This window comes from Lonchura striata, chromosome 1 (genome assembly GCF_046129695.1).
Source record: "Lonchura striata isolate bLonStr1 chromosome 1, bLonStr1.mat, whole genome shotgun sequence".
NCBI classification, from domain to species: domain Eukaryota; kingdom Metazoa; phylum Chordata; class Aves; order Passeriformes; family Estrildidae; genus Lonchura; species Lonchura striata.
Window position 1 is genome coordinate 11,833,506 of NC_134603.1, and position 16,958 is coordinate 11,850,463.

Genomic DNA, 16,958 nt, shown 5'->3' on the forward strand with positions numbered 1-16,958 from the left:
ATACTATGAGGCAGATTTTATTTTTTTAAATTTCAGTAGGCACTGGAATGGGAATAAATACATATTGCAGCACATCACAAACACAAAGAAGTCATGCTGCTGCTTTGAAATCTCAGCACTAGCTTCCCTCAACAGGAGCAATGTGGAATATGAGAAAGAAAAACAATTTGACATTTGCAGCACAGGTTGAGCACATGTGTTAAAAACTGTGAAAAACCCATTATTCAATTTAATGAAATAAACGTCAAAAAGCTACTCTTAAGTCCCAGCATCAAAAAATAAAGCAAATAAATGCCCTCCATTTTAACAAAAGCCCTAAAAATACACAGTTCTGTAAGAGTATGGTTTCACAGGAAACCATACTACAAAGTTGCATGACTTTGGTCTATCCTAAATGATATGCAGTAAGTTGCATGCACACTCCTGTTTATTCCAAGTACTGAACAGCTCAACAAGAAAAAGTCCCAAATAATATAATTCATGAGGAAGCTAGGAACAAGAGTTGCAGCTCCTACCACTAACTCCTTCTTAGCTGAAATTCTTTAATGAAAACAAATTCATGGCAGTAGCAACGACCAAAAAAAAAGTGTGATCTAGTTAATGCTATAAGCAACATATCGTGATTCATTATAAATCTGCTAAGAATTCTGCTGAGGGAAAATCTGGGTAATTGAGTATTTTTATTGATAAGATCAGTTAAAAAAAATACTAGGAGAAAAAGGAGAAAAAGTAAGTGATTTTAAATTAGCAACTTAACATTTAAAATTTTGCAGAAGGAATTTTAAAGTATCTAACATATACATATGATTTCTGGAAACAATTACAGTAATTAACACTCAACCTTTGGAGGGAGACATTTTATAGAAGGCATTCCAGAAACTGCCTCCCCACTGACACTGATCAACTTGGGTGTGTTCAATTAACAGGAGAAACTAATTTAAAGCAAAAACTCCTGCTGCTGAGAATCATCCAGAATTTAACACTCAACTTTCACCCCCTGGCTCTAAGGATTTAAATCCTTGACTGTCAGCAGGAGCTTTCTAGATGAGATGATTAATTTGAAATACTATTTTCACTACTGAGCAACTGAAACTACAACACCAGTGTTTCCAGTAATAAATTTCATCTACAAAAAAAAAATCAATTATTTGAGATTAAGATAGCTTTTTAATCTGGCTACTTTACCCCAACACCCACCAGTTTCATTACATTTCAAAATTTTATCTTCTTTCTCAAGGCTAGGCTAAACCAGAGTTAACTAACATTGACTCGGAAATGCAGCCACGGCCTAGATACAAATCACAGGAACTTTTAGTTGCTCTATATGTGACCGTCTGGAATTTCAGAAAAAGTTCAGACTGAAAATTGCAACCTTCAGTGTTAAAATAAAATAATTAAAAACTGAATTCAAATAGCTTTGAATTCTTTAGGTAGAAAAAAAAAAAAATCTCTTTACAGACAGTGATATGGGATGCCGAACACATGACTGAGATTGTGGTTGAGCGAGATGGTAAATTCAGTTTCAGGATGCCTTGTGTGAGATCAAAACCACCACAGCTGCATGACACACCAACTGAGTATAACCCACTCTGCCAATTGTAATTTTGCACAGTTATGCTCCATCAGGTAGTGTCTGTCCTGCAGCCAGAATACATCCAGCATAAACAGTATCATGTGATCTGGCTTAATTGATGAGCACGTCCTACCAGGTGATTTGGAACTGCACAAATGCAGTGTTAATAAACACAGGACCACAGCCCAAAATACACAGTGAAACAATTTGCCAAGGTCAACCGCACAAGCTGCTAGTAGACCTGAAAATAGCATCCAGTCCTCCTTAATCACGGGCTAGTTTGCTACCTACTGGGCAGCACTGCTGCCCAACATAGCAAACACACGTTTTAAATTACCATGTGGTTCTCAGGACTTCTCTGGCACATTTGTTCTTAATGCCATCCCTGCTGCCACCATATCTACAGAGGTCCCAGCTGCATATGATGGCCACAGGTCCGGAACATTTCTTTTCCCCCAAATCTTCACTGCTAACCAGCTGTGGCCCCTGCTGCCCCACTCCTACCCACACAAGCCAAGGGCCATTTCAGCAACTACTATGTTGACACTGCAAATATTTAGGAAAATGTTTCACTTGGCCAATGTAAGCAACCACAGTGAAGTCAAACAAACCTATGTCCATATGCAAGAGTTTCCAGGGTTTATTCCCCAAAAAACAGGACACATTTTTATGCTTGCTAGGACACAATAAGACACACTACTGAGGATGGGCTATATAACCCACATAAAATAAAACCCTATTCCTACTTCTTTATATGCTGTTCACTAAAAAAAATATTTTAATTGCAGCTCACCAAATGTTGACTCTAACATACTACTGTAGAGAACTACACACATAGACCACTAATTCTCAGAAAACAAGAAAGCGGTTTCAATCAAATGCTTAGCCTGACACATACAGAGACTTTAACACAAAAAAGTAAAGCAAATATTATAAAGTAAATATTAGAAATGTGTTGAAATGTATCTTTGTCCCAGTTTCTGCAGGAAGCTGAGAACATACCTATAACAGTGCTGTATTATTTGAATTACTGTTTGGATATGGCAGTGGAACAGAGCAAGAAATATACCATTGATTAGAAATTGTACCAAAGAAATTGTACTGAAGAAACCTTAAAATATTAAAAAACTCCATAGATAGTTAATGTTAGAAATAAGCTTGCCTGTAAAAGCTTTAGTAAGTCCTGTGGCATTATATATATACATATGCAGAGGCATAATTATAGAGTCACATGTTATTTTCCTCTGTTATCCTGCCCAAGTCATTATAAGAATTTAATCCAATGCCTACATTTTGCTTATTCTCTAAGATGAATGATCAGTCTAAAGTGGCTTTATTAGTAGATAGCAAGTAAACTAGAATTAAAGAGGAATTCCAATTAGAATTCAAGGTACCAAAATAACAGCCAAGAGGAGATCCATTGTTAAAAAAAATCTCTAAAGATGAAGTTCCCAAAAAATATCCAAAGACATTGGCATCGGTACAACACCTTTCACCAGGGTTTTGACTTCTTGTTTTTGATGGTGCACCTCAGTATGATCTGAGTGAATTTCAAGATAGAATAATTTACTTTTACAGCTAGAGAGTCAGGATAAATGCAGCAAAAGACTACAAGAGTTATTTTATTCTCTGTCAGCCCAAGAAAAGATATATCCATTCCACTAAACCCATTTTTCTGGTACTTCACAAAGACCTTCCTGAGCAATTTCTCTGCAGCAGCGGACCTTTTTGATAAAAAGGTCCCAGAATTTTTATGGCTAACAGACGATATTTCAGAATCAAGAAACATTGATGTCAGAGAAAATGCTCTTAGTTCAGCTGTACAGTGAAGGTCACAGTTGCAGATACAGATACCATCAGTGGATTTTGCCCTAAAACATGTTGTCATGACAGTGTAGCAAGAGGGAAAAAAAAGAGCAAAGTGCTTATTAAGAAAGTGTCAGCACCAAACAAGGTTGTTTGTTCCAGGAAACTAGAAAGTTCCATGTCAAAAATTGTTTCACTGACAACACTGTGATGAGTATCACAGTGTCAGTCACTATCAGAGTCCCGAATCAGCTAAAGCACATGAATCCCTTGGGATCCACAGTCTTCCTGGTGCTTATGCCTACAGAAAGCTGTGACAATCTGATTTTTAAGCACAACCCCATCTCTAAGGGGCAGCAGCTGTCACTGATGACCCTGCTGGCGCTTGCCACGTACACTGAACTCAGCCATCATGTTAGTTCTGCTGCCATAGCTGTGCCAGTGAAGATGGGAGCTGGCTGGAACCACATCCTCTGCTTGACCTTACTGCTCCTTCAAAGACCACACTGCAAGTGGAGCTACCACTGCAGAAGTGTTTTGTTGCTTTAGCTTGCTTTGTCAAAAGAGACAACTTGGACATATTGGCAGAACCTTCTCCAATAGGACTCCTGGCCTACAAAGCTATGCTGGCAGAGGCCGGTTAACAAAGATGTTAAGTTCCTTTCATTTTTATGAGACCAAGGAAGACCATCCAAGTTACTACAGCATTACACTATGAGTTTTAAGTGAGGAAACTAGAATTTTGCTACACAGGTTGCAAATCAGAGACCACAAATTTAACTGTACAGTAATTTTAAAACAGGATTCTTTACTTTTCTGCAAAGGCTTTTAGATCACTCACAAACTGCACACTCGGAATACAACCTACATCACTGAAGGGAATTATCCCCCTGCAGGATTACAACCTACACAGTTTGCCACTAAAATAACAGACCCCAATCCTAAGTAATCTGCTCTAAATTACTGACCCATTGAACAAACATCTCCTCTTATTCACACTCCAAGGACCTTACTAGTCTAAAGGGAAGAATCACTATCAAAAATACAAAACAATTTTAAGAGTAGTTCCTATATATCCTGTAGATACAAAATCACTCTTGTACAAGGAACATGGTGCACCCCTCACGTTTGCAAAGGAAGATTGAACACTTGACAAGGTGTGAAGTCACAAAGGCATAAATGACCAACGCATCCAGACTTCAAATCTTCTCAAGACATACACTTACATCAGGTGTATGTAGTAGTTTTGCAGATAAAACCCAACAAAAAACATTTTAATTTCACTTCCTGGGTTCAAACTATAATTAACTTTGAATTAAATTAAAATTATAATTGCTCAAATCAGTCTCCATGCAGGATAATCAGAAAACAAAGATGTCAGCAGCCACTGACAGTGATAGATATGATTCACCAAGAACAACGTGGGAAAGCTCTAGCAGAAGGAGGGATAAAACTCCAGCACCAATGCAACATCTAATATTTCCATCTTTTCTTCAGCTCAGCATGACCTCCTTCCTAGCACTCTTTCAACCAGACTCTTCCCCCTATGTCTGTATGATCTCAAGACTTTCCAAGCCATGTCCTTTACCTTTGCCTCTGAGTGCTTCCTTCTCTTAGTCTTTTTCTTAAATAAGTCTCCTCTGTGTTTCTTTCACCTCGCTAAGGTTTGGAGTTCATTCTGTCACAGAGCTCGGGATTAGTAAAAGGCAAAGTTATGTTTAGCAAAGAAGTAACTTGCAAAAGGAAGCACTAAGCAATCCTTGCCAGAGATGCTATTACCACGTTCAACAATTTCTGGTCACCTGAAAAAGAAACAAAATAGCCCAGGTTCTCTTTTCCTAAAGGAGAAGAAAAGAGAAGTGGGAATAATGTGATTTTAGAAGTTAGTTTCACCTTCCTCATTCTACAATACACTGTAATTCATTTTATCTAGAGAAGTCTGGGGACTTCAGAATATTTACCCCAGCTTTTACAGTCCCAAAGAAACCAAATGCTTGAAAAGCTGAGAGTGTGGTCAGTCCACCACCACCATCCCTGCTAAGCCAGAGACCACAGCAGAAGTAAGGGAGCAGGCACAACTGCCATAACCCAAGAAGCAAGAACAGGAAGACACAATAAATCAAACTACAATGCCAAGTACAACTTTGCTTGAACATTGTGCTCATCAAGTAAATACACCTGTCTGTAGGGTACAACCATGCCCTGCTGACATAAGCCACTTCCTCAGAGAGCATGTGCAGTGAAACAAATGTGCACTGGGTCTTTACATGCAGACAAGAGAATGCAAGGCTAATGACTACGGTTAGATTGTTACATATACGTTAAATACCAATTTTTTATTGTTCACAGTGTATAAAAATGAGCACCTGGCATATTGAAGAAGTGTTAGCTCTATGGATTCACCACCTAGAACACATTCTCTGCACAGACATGAAATAAAATCAAGTATCTTGACTCTGTGTGTGGATTGTCTTCCTGCACACTGGGTGAAAGAATCCATATTTAGGATAACAATATGCTGGCATTCTGGCCACTTGAGAACTCTGAACTTGAGCCTGGGTTCCAATCATTTGGGTCCATTTCAAGAGTATAAAAAATTCTGCCAGAGATACTGCAGCTCCATCAGTCTTTCATTGTTACACTAAAAATAAGAGTGCTGTCTGGCCTTCGCATGGTAAGGACCCAAATATTGGCTCATTTCTTTTAAAAATACCCATTAAAAACGAAAGAAGAAGCTGCAACAGAAGTCCAGTCATTATACAGGTACAAGAAAATCCAGTGGCACAGGGAGTTCCCACAGACAAAGGATTTCCCACAACCTATTGTTGGAAACACTGTGATTCAATTGCTCACTTCTTGCTCAACAGGCTGCTGATTCAACCAGAAGAGGATGCTGGTATGTGTCACCTTCTGCATTCCACCTACTGCAGCCTAAATCAACAAAAAAACTAGCTTTGAGAAAACATGTGACTATATCTCATGCTAGTTTCAAATTATTTACATTACAATCCTTTAGTTGTACAGTGTCACCTTTGTGTCAATGCCATTTAAAGATACACATAATAAAATAATGTATCAGGAATTTTAACTGCTGCTGTCTCTTATCTTGCTAAATTCCAGCTGGACATTTCACTAGAAGCAGCTGGTTAGATGGTGAAACACAGACTGTAATGTACTTTCAGATTCACTGCTGTATGAGGAAACTGCAGACAGAAAAATCATCAACATACAACCTTATAAAATGATCAGAAAAAAATGTGTTTTACAGCTGGAGACAAATCCTGTCCATGAAGAACAGTCTGCTTGTGAAAATTAATGACCTGCTGCAACTGCCCAGAAAAAGCCCTCAGGTAAGGAATTCAGATGGAACCAGGGAGCAAGTCAGTGGAGGCTATTTAAAACCCAAGCTATTCTGCAGCTACTTCCAGGTGCAGCCCTAAATTCAGCAACAGTATCTGTTTCCCAGAAGCAGATTTTAAACTGTCTCTGACAGGTAACTGGAGACGAGCAGTGCAACTCCACAGGCACGGCATGCAGCTAGTCTCCAAAATAAAGCATGAGCTGTTATTTTTCAGAGGACAGATTGTAACTGTTCTACAGCAGAAGTCATTTACATTTCTTTCTTACACTCACAAAGGTTTGTTCTGGATGCTGGCAGGGGAAAGGACAAACAATTCCCTAGAGTGAAGTAGGAAGCAGAGACAGGAGAAGTGTGGCTAGAGGCTAACAGATTATCCATTACCAAATTTATAATCCATGTAGACTCTAAAACATGTTAAATACCTCGGAGCTGCATTTTTGAGACCTCAGGACTGAAATAACAGGAAATGAGCTTGTTTTAGCAACACAAAGAAGCTGCATTAGACAAAAGAGGGGAAAAGGAAAACTAACCCTTCCAGGTGTATTTTTTTGCACATCAGCACAGATACACACACAACAAATACTGCTGAATTCAATTCTAAAAATCACTGCTCTGCCAAAACCATACAAATATCTTCAGTGAAGCAGTTGCACCTGTGTTCAACTTAAAATATAATCTTAAATATCAACTTAAAATACATCTGAAGTAAACAGGACTTGAGTGCTTTGTTGGTGAAGGCACAGACTTGCTCTTTATAGTTCTAAACTTGAAAGAAATGCTGATAAATGGAAATAATGAAAGAAAATAAAAAGCCATTGTTTAAAATTACTTGAAATTCTTATTAGAACAATAACACACAATTATTAATTGGCTTATAATCAAAATATAAACCAACTGTGTTTCACTCAAGTCTGGATATACATCATTAGTCTCTAACAATGACGACTGTGTTACAATTTACTAGGAAAGCTTTTAAAAATCATGAATAGTCCAAATGAAAGGAAGAAGTTCTGAAGCATCCAATATAAACTAGGAGGTCTGCAGTTACGGCGCTATGTGAAGTGAAATGTATATTGCAAGACTACCTGGGGAACAGTGCCTGTATTTACTGCTGTCCCACACTTGCTGATGCAGACATAGTTTTGAACTCCTTTTAAACATGTGTATTTAATCTTGACCGGGCCCGGGACGAGAACGCGCCGAGCCCGGGACGAGAACGCGCCGAGCCCGAACCGGGAACGCGCCGAGCCCGAACCGGGAACGCGCCGAGCCCGAACCGGGAACGCGCCGGGCCCGAACCGGGAACGCGCCGGGCCCGAACCGGGAACGCGCCGAGCCCGAACCGGGAACGCGCCGAGCCCGGGACGGGAACGCGCCGAGCCCGGGACGGGAACGCGCCGAGCCCGAACCGGGAACGCGCCGAGCCCGGGACGGGAACGCGCCGAGCCCGAACCGGGAACGCGCCGAGCCCGGGACGGGAACGCGCCGAGCCCGGGACGCGCAGCGCGCGGGAGCGGCGCCCCCTGGCGGCCTCTGGCAGCACCGCCACCGGAGCTTGTCCGTCCTGTGTCCGTCCTGATTCCGTCCTGTCTCTGTCCTGTGTCCATCCTGATTCCGTCCTGTGCCCGTCCTGTGTCCGTCCTGATTCCGTCCTGTCTCTGTCCTGTGTCCATCCTGATTCCGTCCTGTGCCCGTCCTGTGTCCATCCTGATTCCGTCCTGTGCCCGTCCTGTGTCCATCCTGATTCCGTCCTGTCTCTGTCCTGTGTCCATCCTGATTCCGTCCTGTGCCCGTCCTGTGTCCATCCTGATTCCGTCCTGTCTCTGTCCTGTGTCCATCCTGATTCCGTCCTGTGTCCGTCCTGTGTCCGTCCTGTCTCTGTCCTGTGTCCATCCTGATTCCGTCCTGTGCCCGTCCTGTGTCCGTCCTGATTCCGTCCTGTGTCCGTCCTGTGTCCGTCCTGTGCCCGTCCTGTGTCCGTCCTGATTCCGTCCTGTGTCCATCCTGATTCCGTCCCGTGTCCATCCCGTGTCTGTCCTTTGTCCGTCCCGTGTCCTGGGCAGAGCGAGGCCCGGTTAACAGAGCGAGCAACCCGCCAGCTCATCCTTCAGCAGCCGAGTCAGGCGGCAGGAGGGCAGTGGGAAGCAGGCTTTAAACCATCGGCTCTCTGCAGCCACAGCCACCAGTTTGTTCCTGAAATCAACTGCCTCACTTCCATCTTCCACAACACACGAGGTGGCATCGCCTGAGAGCAGGGCATCTTAACTACAGTGTCCTCAACCCTTCCCAGAGCATTGCCCATATTCCTAACAGTGCGGGTTTGGTGGGGGGAAGTTAAAAACTCTGCCACTCTGTCGGAAGCTGGGAAAAAAAGAGTTGCAAGAGTTGCACTGGAAAATTCAGTATTTTATACCTGCCAAGGAGCTGTCTTTACAAAAAATATAACATTGCTATATTGTTTAAATATAACATTTGTGTCCTTTAAAAGATAGTATTTGAATAAAGGTATGTTTTCATAGCTTAATAAGAAGAGATAATTTACCTGATGTATGGTTTCTTCAAATGCTTTTATATAATTATTAAGTTTTCTGTCCATTGTAGCATATTCTAACATGACTTTTTCCATATTGTTAACTTCTTCTTCATCATCTGCAAAATAAAATATGTGGAACATGGGTAATCAATTGCATTATTTTCAGGCAGCATTTTTTCTTCACAAATATTTTACTTACAAGTATTTATACCATGAATATCTAACACATTTGTAACTCTCAGCAGGTGTTTTCAAGCTACTCAAACATACACTTTTTTTTCTCATTTTGCAACTGTAATCTTTGACATTTCTTGGGTAACTTGAACAAACAGCTTACTAAGAAAGACACTTCCCTGGTTTCATGTGAACAAGAGAGAGTATGTGTAATTTCATCTACCAACACCTAGTCATTAGGCAATCAGGATATATTCTACAAAAGTTATATTTCATGACTCATCACACTGCCTCAGAAATAGGCAGAATAAACCTAAATGCCCTCTCATTACAGTATAGTACACAGATATAATTAGAGCTCTTATCCCCAGTAAATACAGCTACAGGAAAATCAAAACAAAGCTAGCATTTTATAACACAGGAAATAATGGAAGAATGGATAGAATTGGTGATTCAAGCAGTAAAATTCTAATTGCCAGGGAAAATCAATTAACACAGGTCATGTGATTAGTAATTTATATCTACTTTTATTCTCTTCTACATTCCTCGTAATTCCACTCCTTTCATCTCTAACTACACCTCTGCTTTCCCATTCTAACGTTGCTGTGCATCTGCTTAGGTAAGAAACCACTGTAGATGCCACAAGGCTGAACAGCCACAACTGTATATTCCTGACACAGCTGCATGTACCACACTAAATGCTGCCAACTGCAGAAGGACAGCCAGCCACAAGCCCTGAATCCATGCAGGAAATCAGGAAGTGAGGAAACCTATGTTTCCACTTCTGCTACTACAATTTATTCCTATCCTGCAGTTTCCAGGCATAGAGAAAGCAGCTGGATGCAGCTAGACTCTGTGAAAGAGCCCCAAAGTCTGCCATGCAGCATTAGGGGTTTGTCATTTGATGGAGTACTCTTTAAAAGTACTTAAGTAGCCAATCTGTGCTGCTACTTTTAGGAAGAAAATTGTAGTACAGCTTTTCAAATTACTTTTTCTGGTGAATAAAGGGAAATGTCTTCTGTCTGGCAAGCTGGCACATTGCTTAAGTTGCTAACGGTATTATTATGTTAGAACATAAAAACCTATCTCTGCAGAAAGTTGACACAATTGTATGTGGCCATCAGTTTGGGAGCAAAATCCGAAATGTATCGCTCAGAGACAGACACATCACACTATATTGAAACAGTGATGGATCAAGGAAACAAAGGAAAAGTGCTAAGATATATTTACACAAAAGAAGTTACATAATAAGCTATGCTATTTTGTGAACAGGACAATTACAGTCGTGACATTTCCCTTAATTACATATAGGCTTGGTATGTATCCGTTTTTCATTACGTAGATGAATAGATACTGCAGACAGAATATTGGCATTCCTGGAACTTTCTTCTGAATAATCAGCATTTCCCTCTCCCCTTTCCCTTCCCTCCCACCCAGTTTCCATGTCCTATCTGGTAACTATGATCACACTATTTTTCCTTCCTGCTAGGAAGCATATGAAATGCCTCCTTCAAGGCTGACACAAAGGACACTCCATGAATCACAGGAAAGGTTTGTGAAGCAAATAACTGTCATTCTCCTCCCATGGCCAAAATGAATCATATTCAAAGAAACTACAGTGGCCTAAATATTTTAAATATCTTTTTTAGGGGAAAAGAAGTGCATTGTTAAATGCCAAGTGAGCTGTACAAATGCTGTCTTTCCTAACAGTATAAAAATAACTTCAGGTGAAGAGTAATAATTTTGCATTCAACTTGAGAGATGTATTAAAATAAAGCTAAAAGAGGCAGAACATATCTCAGCAAGAGGGACACTATCTCCAAATAAATCTACTCTACATTCTTCCTGTACTGACCATTCCACCCATCCACCAGGCTGCTTTAAATCTCAATGCTGTCCACTGCTTCTTCCCTGATGCTGCTCCTTCACACGTTACACACATCCTGGGAAATTGCTGAACGTGCCACTAGCACACAATCATACCCTGTCCTTGGACATACAGATAGATCTGAAGGACTGTGTACAGGTCAGTTGTTGTCCATACCCTATTTCTCCTCATTGACAGATACTACAGTCCATTTTCTGTCTGAAGTTCAATCCATAGAGTGCTGACAGCTAAGAGTAAATCTCCTATGTTGCTCCCAGACACTTACCTCCCCATCTCTTAAACAAGATTTAAAAGAAAACTTACAAGTTATTCTGTTTGCCTTTTAAAAGCTCTCATTGTTCTACAGTACACACAGAATAACCTGCTGTGCAAGGCCCCTCTGCTTCCCCTCCCCTGAAGAGCATTTCTGACCGTCCCTAGCAGGAAGCAGATGAAGGGCAGAGCTTGGGTGCACATGATAATAAACTGTGGATGTCCGTATGGGGGTGTAAAGTTTAACAGCTCACAAAGGCAGGGATCCCAGCACCTTTCTTTACAACAGACTCCACCTGAGGCTAATCAGAACACACCAGCTGACCTGATCCTACTAAGAAAGAAAAAATTAGAGAAAACTTTTCTCTCCTCAACACCATCCCACAACTCCTTCTCACAAATCCAACCACTACAGCAGCACTACAGTATCAAAATAATTAAAATGTAATAATTACATCAGGCTTTTGAAATATTCAAAAGGCATTGCTTGTTATTCTCTCTGCAAGCGTGCTGCTGCTTTTGTTCCATATGTGAGGGTGACAGTGGAGATCCATGGTAAAGAGATTGAAGGCACTGACTCTTTTCCAGCAGACCATGAGCTGACTGCTGAATACCCTCCAGCCAGACTCCAGCTACAAAGCCAGACAACTCTCCAAAGTTCTCAAATGTTGCACTCTGGAGACCAACAACCTAGCTTAACACAAAAATCAAACACTTTGCAAGTGCTGGATGAGTGCCTTTCTATTATCTAATCAAAAGTAATTCTAATCTTATTTCTAATTCATATCTAAGGAATGCATTCCAAGCTGTCTGCATATGCTTTTAGCTACTGCCACAAAATACCATTGAAGTGCATAGTGTAGTCTCCTTGTTATCTAGGCTAAATATGTTGAGTTTAGTAAGCATTTCTTCACAAGGCATTTCCCTCACCACTGAGAGATTAAACATTTTGCAATATTGCATTTTTACTCACAGAAAGCCCAGTTCAAGGCCATAATTTCATTTTCAAAGGCCCATGTGCATCATGTTAAAATTAGCTGGCTAAATATGCAGTTTGCAGTTACGAATTCCAGCTCATACGACTTTATGATCTCTTATTATAATGGAAACGGATATTATTCTGAAGTCTCTCTAAATATTAAATAACAAAACTACATAAAGTGACTAGCAAGGGTTCAATTTCTCACTTCTGATCAGACCAATCATGCTCAGGTGCCTTCATGCTGATTTAAACTATAATCAGTCAGGACTAAGTTATGTATCATGAACCCACAGTGTTAAAAGAGAAGATGCAACAGCAGAGTCCAGTCAGCACTGATTTAATACATACTATAGTAACAGCCATCTAAAATTTACCCAAAATTTGCATTTCCTAACATCTGAGTTCATATTTACTTTAGTTTCCTGTATACATCCACAAGTTAGCAGAATTTCTAAAGATTTTTCATAACTACCGCTTTCTGTGCAAAAGTTACCACATCAGTATTTTTAGGGCATTACAGCTGTCCTGCAGCCAGTACACACCAATCTAAAGAAACATTCACTTCCACTGCAGACAATCTTAAACACAAAGTGGCCTTGAATACCATGAAATGACAGGAAGGCTCCAAACTTACAAATACAAATGTACTTAAAATGAATGCTTAAGCACAGACAATGTGGATTAAGATGAATAGATACATACTTTCATATCTTTATAATATTGGCTAACAAAAGTCAAAATTTCCATTTAAAGAAAGCAGGACATGTCAGTTCTACCTTTGGCACTACATATTAGTTTGTTTTGAAATTCAAGGCTACACTCTGATCTTCCCATGATTCAAGGCAGAAGAGGAATGGTATACCATTGCCTGGAAATTTTGACTGTAGATTTCAGACTTTTAAAACACTCGTAACACAAACACCCATCACTTGAGCCATTAGCAATAGTGGTAGTAGGCAGTTGTCTTCATATGCCCCAGTAGCAGATAAAATACATGCTTTGCCAGCAGGTTTCAAGTTACTGCTGACAGTAGAGGAACACAAGCTTTCTGACTCCCTGATTTAGTTCCATCTTTTGGAGGAAAAAATACAGTCTCAATACAAGATAAAACTAAGTATTTTTGCTGACATTTTTAGTAAGCCCTTCATTTACAGATCTGAAAGTGTTAAGACTACCCAGTTCTGGTCTACCCAAAACTGTTGATAATTCAAGTTGGCCAGTAGATCTTGAAAAAACTCTCAACCAACCCACACTCTTTAAGAACAGATTGGCAACATACTTGGAGAAGACAGTAGTGATGCTCAGCAGTGAGAGGACACAAACCTGTGTAGGAGAGCACTGTCTCATCGCCCCCCTCTGTCTACATAGCAGTGAAGCTTGCCACAGCACTCCAAACTATACAGACCAGGAGGAGTTTAAGCAGGAGACTGATTGCTTCTGCAGCACTGAGGGTATAGGTCACTTTTTCTCCTGCATACATGGACAGCTCCTCAGAAAGCTTTCATCGAAGATTTATTTGAAAATCTCATTTCCTTGACCTGCAACATACTTTACGTATTAGGCTGCAGAAAGAGCAGCCTACAGAAAATTCTAAACTAAAATAAATGAGAAGCCATACAGAGGAACAGCAAAAAACTGGAGAAAAACAATTTCATCTCCCAAATGCAGATTTCTTCACATAGAGAAATAGCTGAAAGTAGAAAGCCCAAAAAATCTCCATGGAGCTGTCTGGACAGGGCACTAACCACTGCAATTCATAAAAGAAGAAAAATTACTGTTGATAAGAGGAGCAACAACCATACAGGGAATGGCAATTGGTGGAATTAAGGGGAATGTGGGGTAGTAATTGCAATATTTCCCTCCATGTAACATTCAGAAGCTACTTACTGCTAAAGCAAGTCATAATGAAATCTCCAACTTGTCAGGAAATGCCTTAACTACGCTTTAGCACATTTGAAGCTGTATTTCCCTCACTGTCCCCTAACAAAGCCACTCTTTCTGCATAGAAAGTTTTCACACACACAGAGTTAGAGACTGAGCATGCATGATTTTAGAGACCAATACTTCCACCTAGATACCAGACTCACAAAATTAAATTATATGAGTGACAGAAAGAGAAACCTATGCCAGATGGGTGGGCTGGCTTGAGCAGGGGATTGGGCAAGATGATCTCCAGAGGTCCCTTCCAACCCCAGCCATTCTGGGTTTCTATTACATTCTTCAGTATTTGACAACATCGTCTCTAAGCCATTTTTCTGGAAGATGGTCTAAGTGAGTTCAAGTCCTTTCAAGGAAAGAAGGGAGAGGAATGTGAGTTTCCAGTATTCTACCAAAGAAAAAATCTAAGTAGGAGGAGCAAAATTGAGAGGAGAGTGTGAGGCAGGAATAGCAGTACTTGGAAAGGCCAGCACAGAAAATAAGAACACAGGTAGCACTAGAACTATCACTTGTGATTTTTAAAGTTTCATCTTATTTTCTATTGGGCTTCTGTTAAGAAACTGCAAATTAAACTGCAATACTTGAATTTAGGTCAAGCATTTTCCCATTCCTGAGTAAAGTCTTCTGAGGTTGTATTTTAGAAACAAAAGGGCTGTGTTTTTCAGTCTGGATTTAAACATTTGCTTTATCCACCAAGTAATGGGGAAAAAATATCTTCAATTATGCATTTCTCTCTGCTTAGGTTTTTTTTGTTTTTGTTTTTTAAAAGTCAGTTGAGCCAAGAGTTTGTCTGTTAGATTACAAACTATTCATGACAAAAAAGTCCTTGTCTCGTATTACAAACCATTTCCCTGTAGGCTATGACTGTTTGAAATAGGAACAGAGTCCGTGGCCCAGGAGACTCCTACCAATCCCATGGAAAAGAAACCCAAGTACATTACATTGTAGAGAACCAGAATTTCAATAAAATCATATGATGCATGGTCTGAACACCAACCTTGAAACATCTCAGTTGCTGAATGCCCAGTTTGAAACATCTCAGGGGGTCAGTATTTCCAGTGAGTGGGTGTTGCACACATTCTGAAAGCAGCCATTTCAAAGTGGGCACAGGGAAACTGCAGCACTTGGCATTACTAACTACTTTTGAAATTAACTGTATTCTATAATAATCACAACACTTTTCCTCAACCTGAAACTCCCTTAAACTCCATCACCAGCAGAACAAGGCCAATAGTGCTTTTGAAAGCAACTTCCTTACAGTACATTTTTTTCCTCCAGACTACCAGGGGAAGGTTAAAAAAGCTATAAAAATCCCAGTTTAGACATGAGAGCAGTAGGAATGATCTATCTGATCAGGTATATCAACCATGGTACCCATACAGACTGCAATGTAAAGAATGAAATTATCACCGAACACCAAATGACACTATGCTGAGCTAATGAAATAAACAGGGTTCTTACACAGATTTTGATGTAGCAAAACACTCCAATATTTGCTGACATGCTTTTCTGTATAAAATCCAAAGTAAAATATAATTCAACACAAATAGAGATGGTTTAATTTAGGCTGAGATACACAAGTAATACAAAGACATAAACTAAACTCTCAGAGAAGTAAACATCTGCTATGAAACAGAAATATAGTTTTATAGATGTCTACATATTTTTTGCTATTGTAAGCTCTATACTTGATGCCACATGCAGGAAGGCAGGTAGTATGCACACAATTTTCCCAAACAAAAATGGCATTTTGCTTGACTAAACACTAAGGCTTGTACAATACCCAGACTATTTCCCTCCCTTCTGACAAGACATCAGCACTTGACCAGCATCTCTTTTCTCCTTACTAAATTCCAAGATCATGGTAAGGTTAATCTTTATTTTACCAATAAATGCCTACTTCATTTTGCAGAAAGACCAATTTAAAGTTAACAAAGACAATATACCTAGTAAGCAGAAGCACTGAAAGGAGTATAAAGCATTTACAGGATGCAATAGTTTTCAGAAGCAATTCAAGCTCTGCACTATCATAATTCTACCAGTCTCCTGGCGTTACTGTGACATGCACCCAGAATTACAGTTCTCTCTTCAGCAAATGACTAAATCAGCATTCCTCAACACTAGCACAATACAAGCCCAAGAAGAACAGAAACACAAGTAATGTTGACAGACAAGCAGCAAGAAAACTCCAAGGCTGAGGTTCACATACATTTTCCTTGGCAATAAAGTGAGTTTCACAGGTCATTTCCCCAGGCACTCATCCCTGATGTTGCTCTTCTGTTCCTTGTCTGCTGCCCATCAGCCAGGATAATATAGTCTTTCATAGGGTCATACTATGAATTGGATTAATTAAACAATTCAAGCTAAAAATAGCAATTTGTCCTCCAACCTAAATCAACTTGTTTGCCAAGAAGAAGGTAAAGGAACCACACCTGTGTACATAAAAATAAA

General features: G+C 40.0%; 1 protein-coding gene across 1 annotated transcript in view; it reads right to left on the reverse strand.

Moving 5' to 3' along the window:
• The window catches only part of NSMCE2 (NSE2 SUMO ligase component of SMC5/6 complex), a 132,342-nt gene that overhangs the window by 96,059 nt on the left and 19,325 nt on the right, over positions 1-16,958 (reverse strand). The window contains exon 3 of the mRNA XM_021542346.3: positions 9,283-9,389. Coding sequence (XP_021398021.2) covers positions 9,283-9,389 — 107 coding nt within the window. The remainder of the gene's footprint in view (positions 1-9,282; positions 9,390-16,958) is intronic.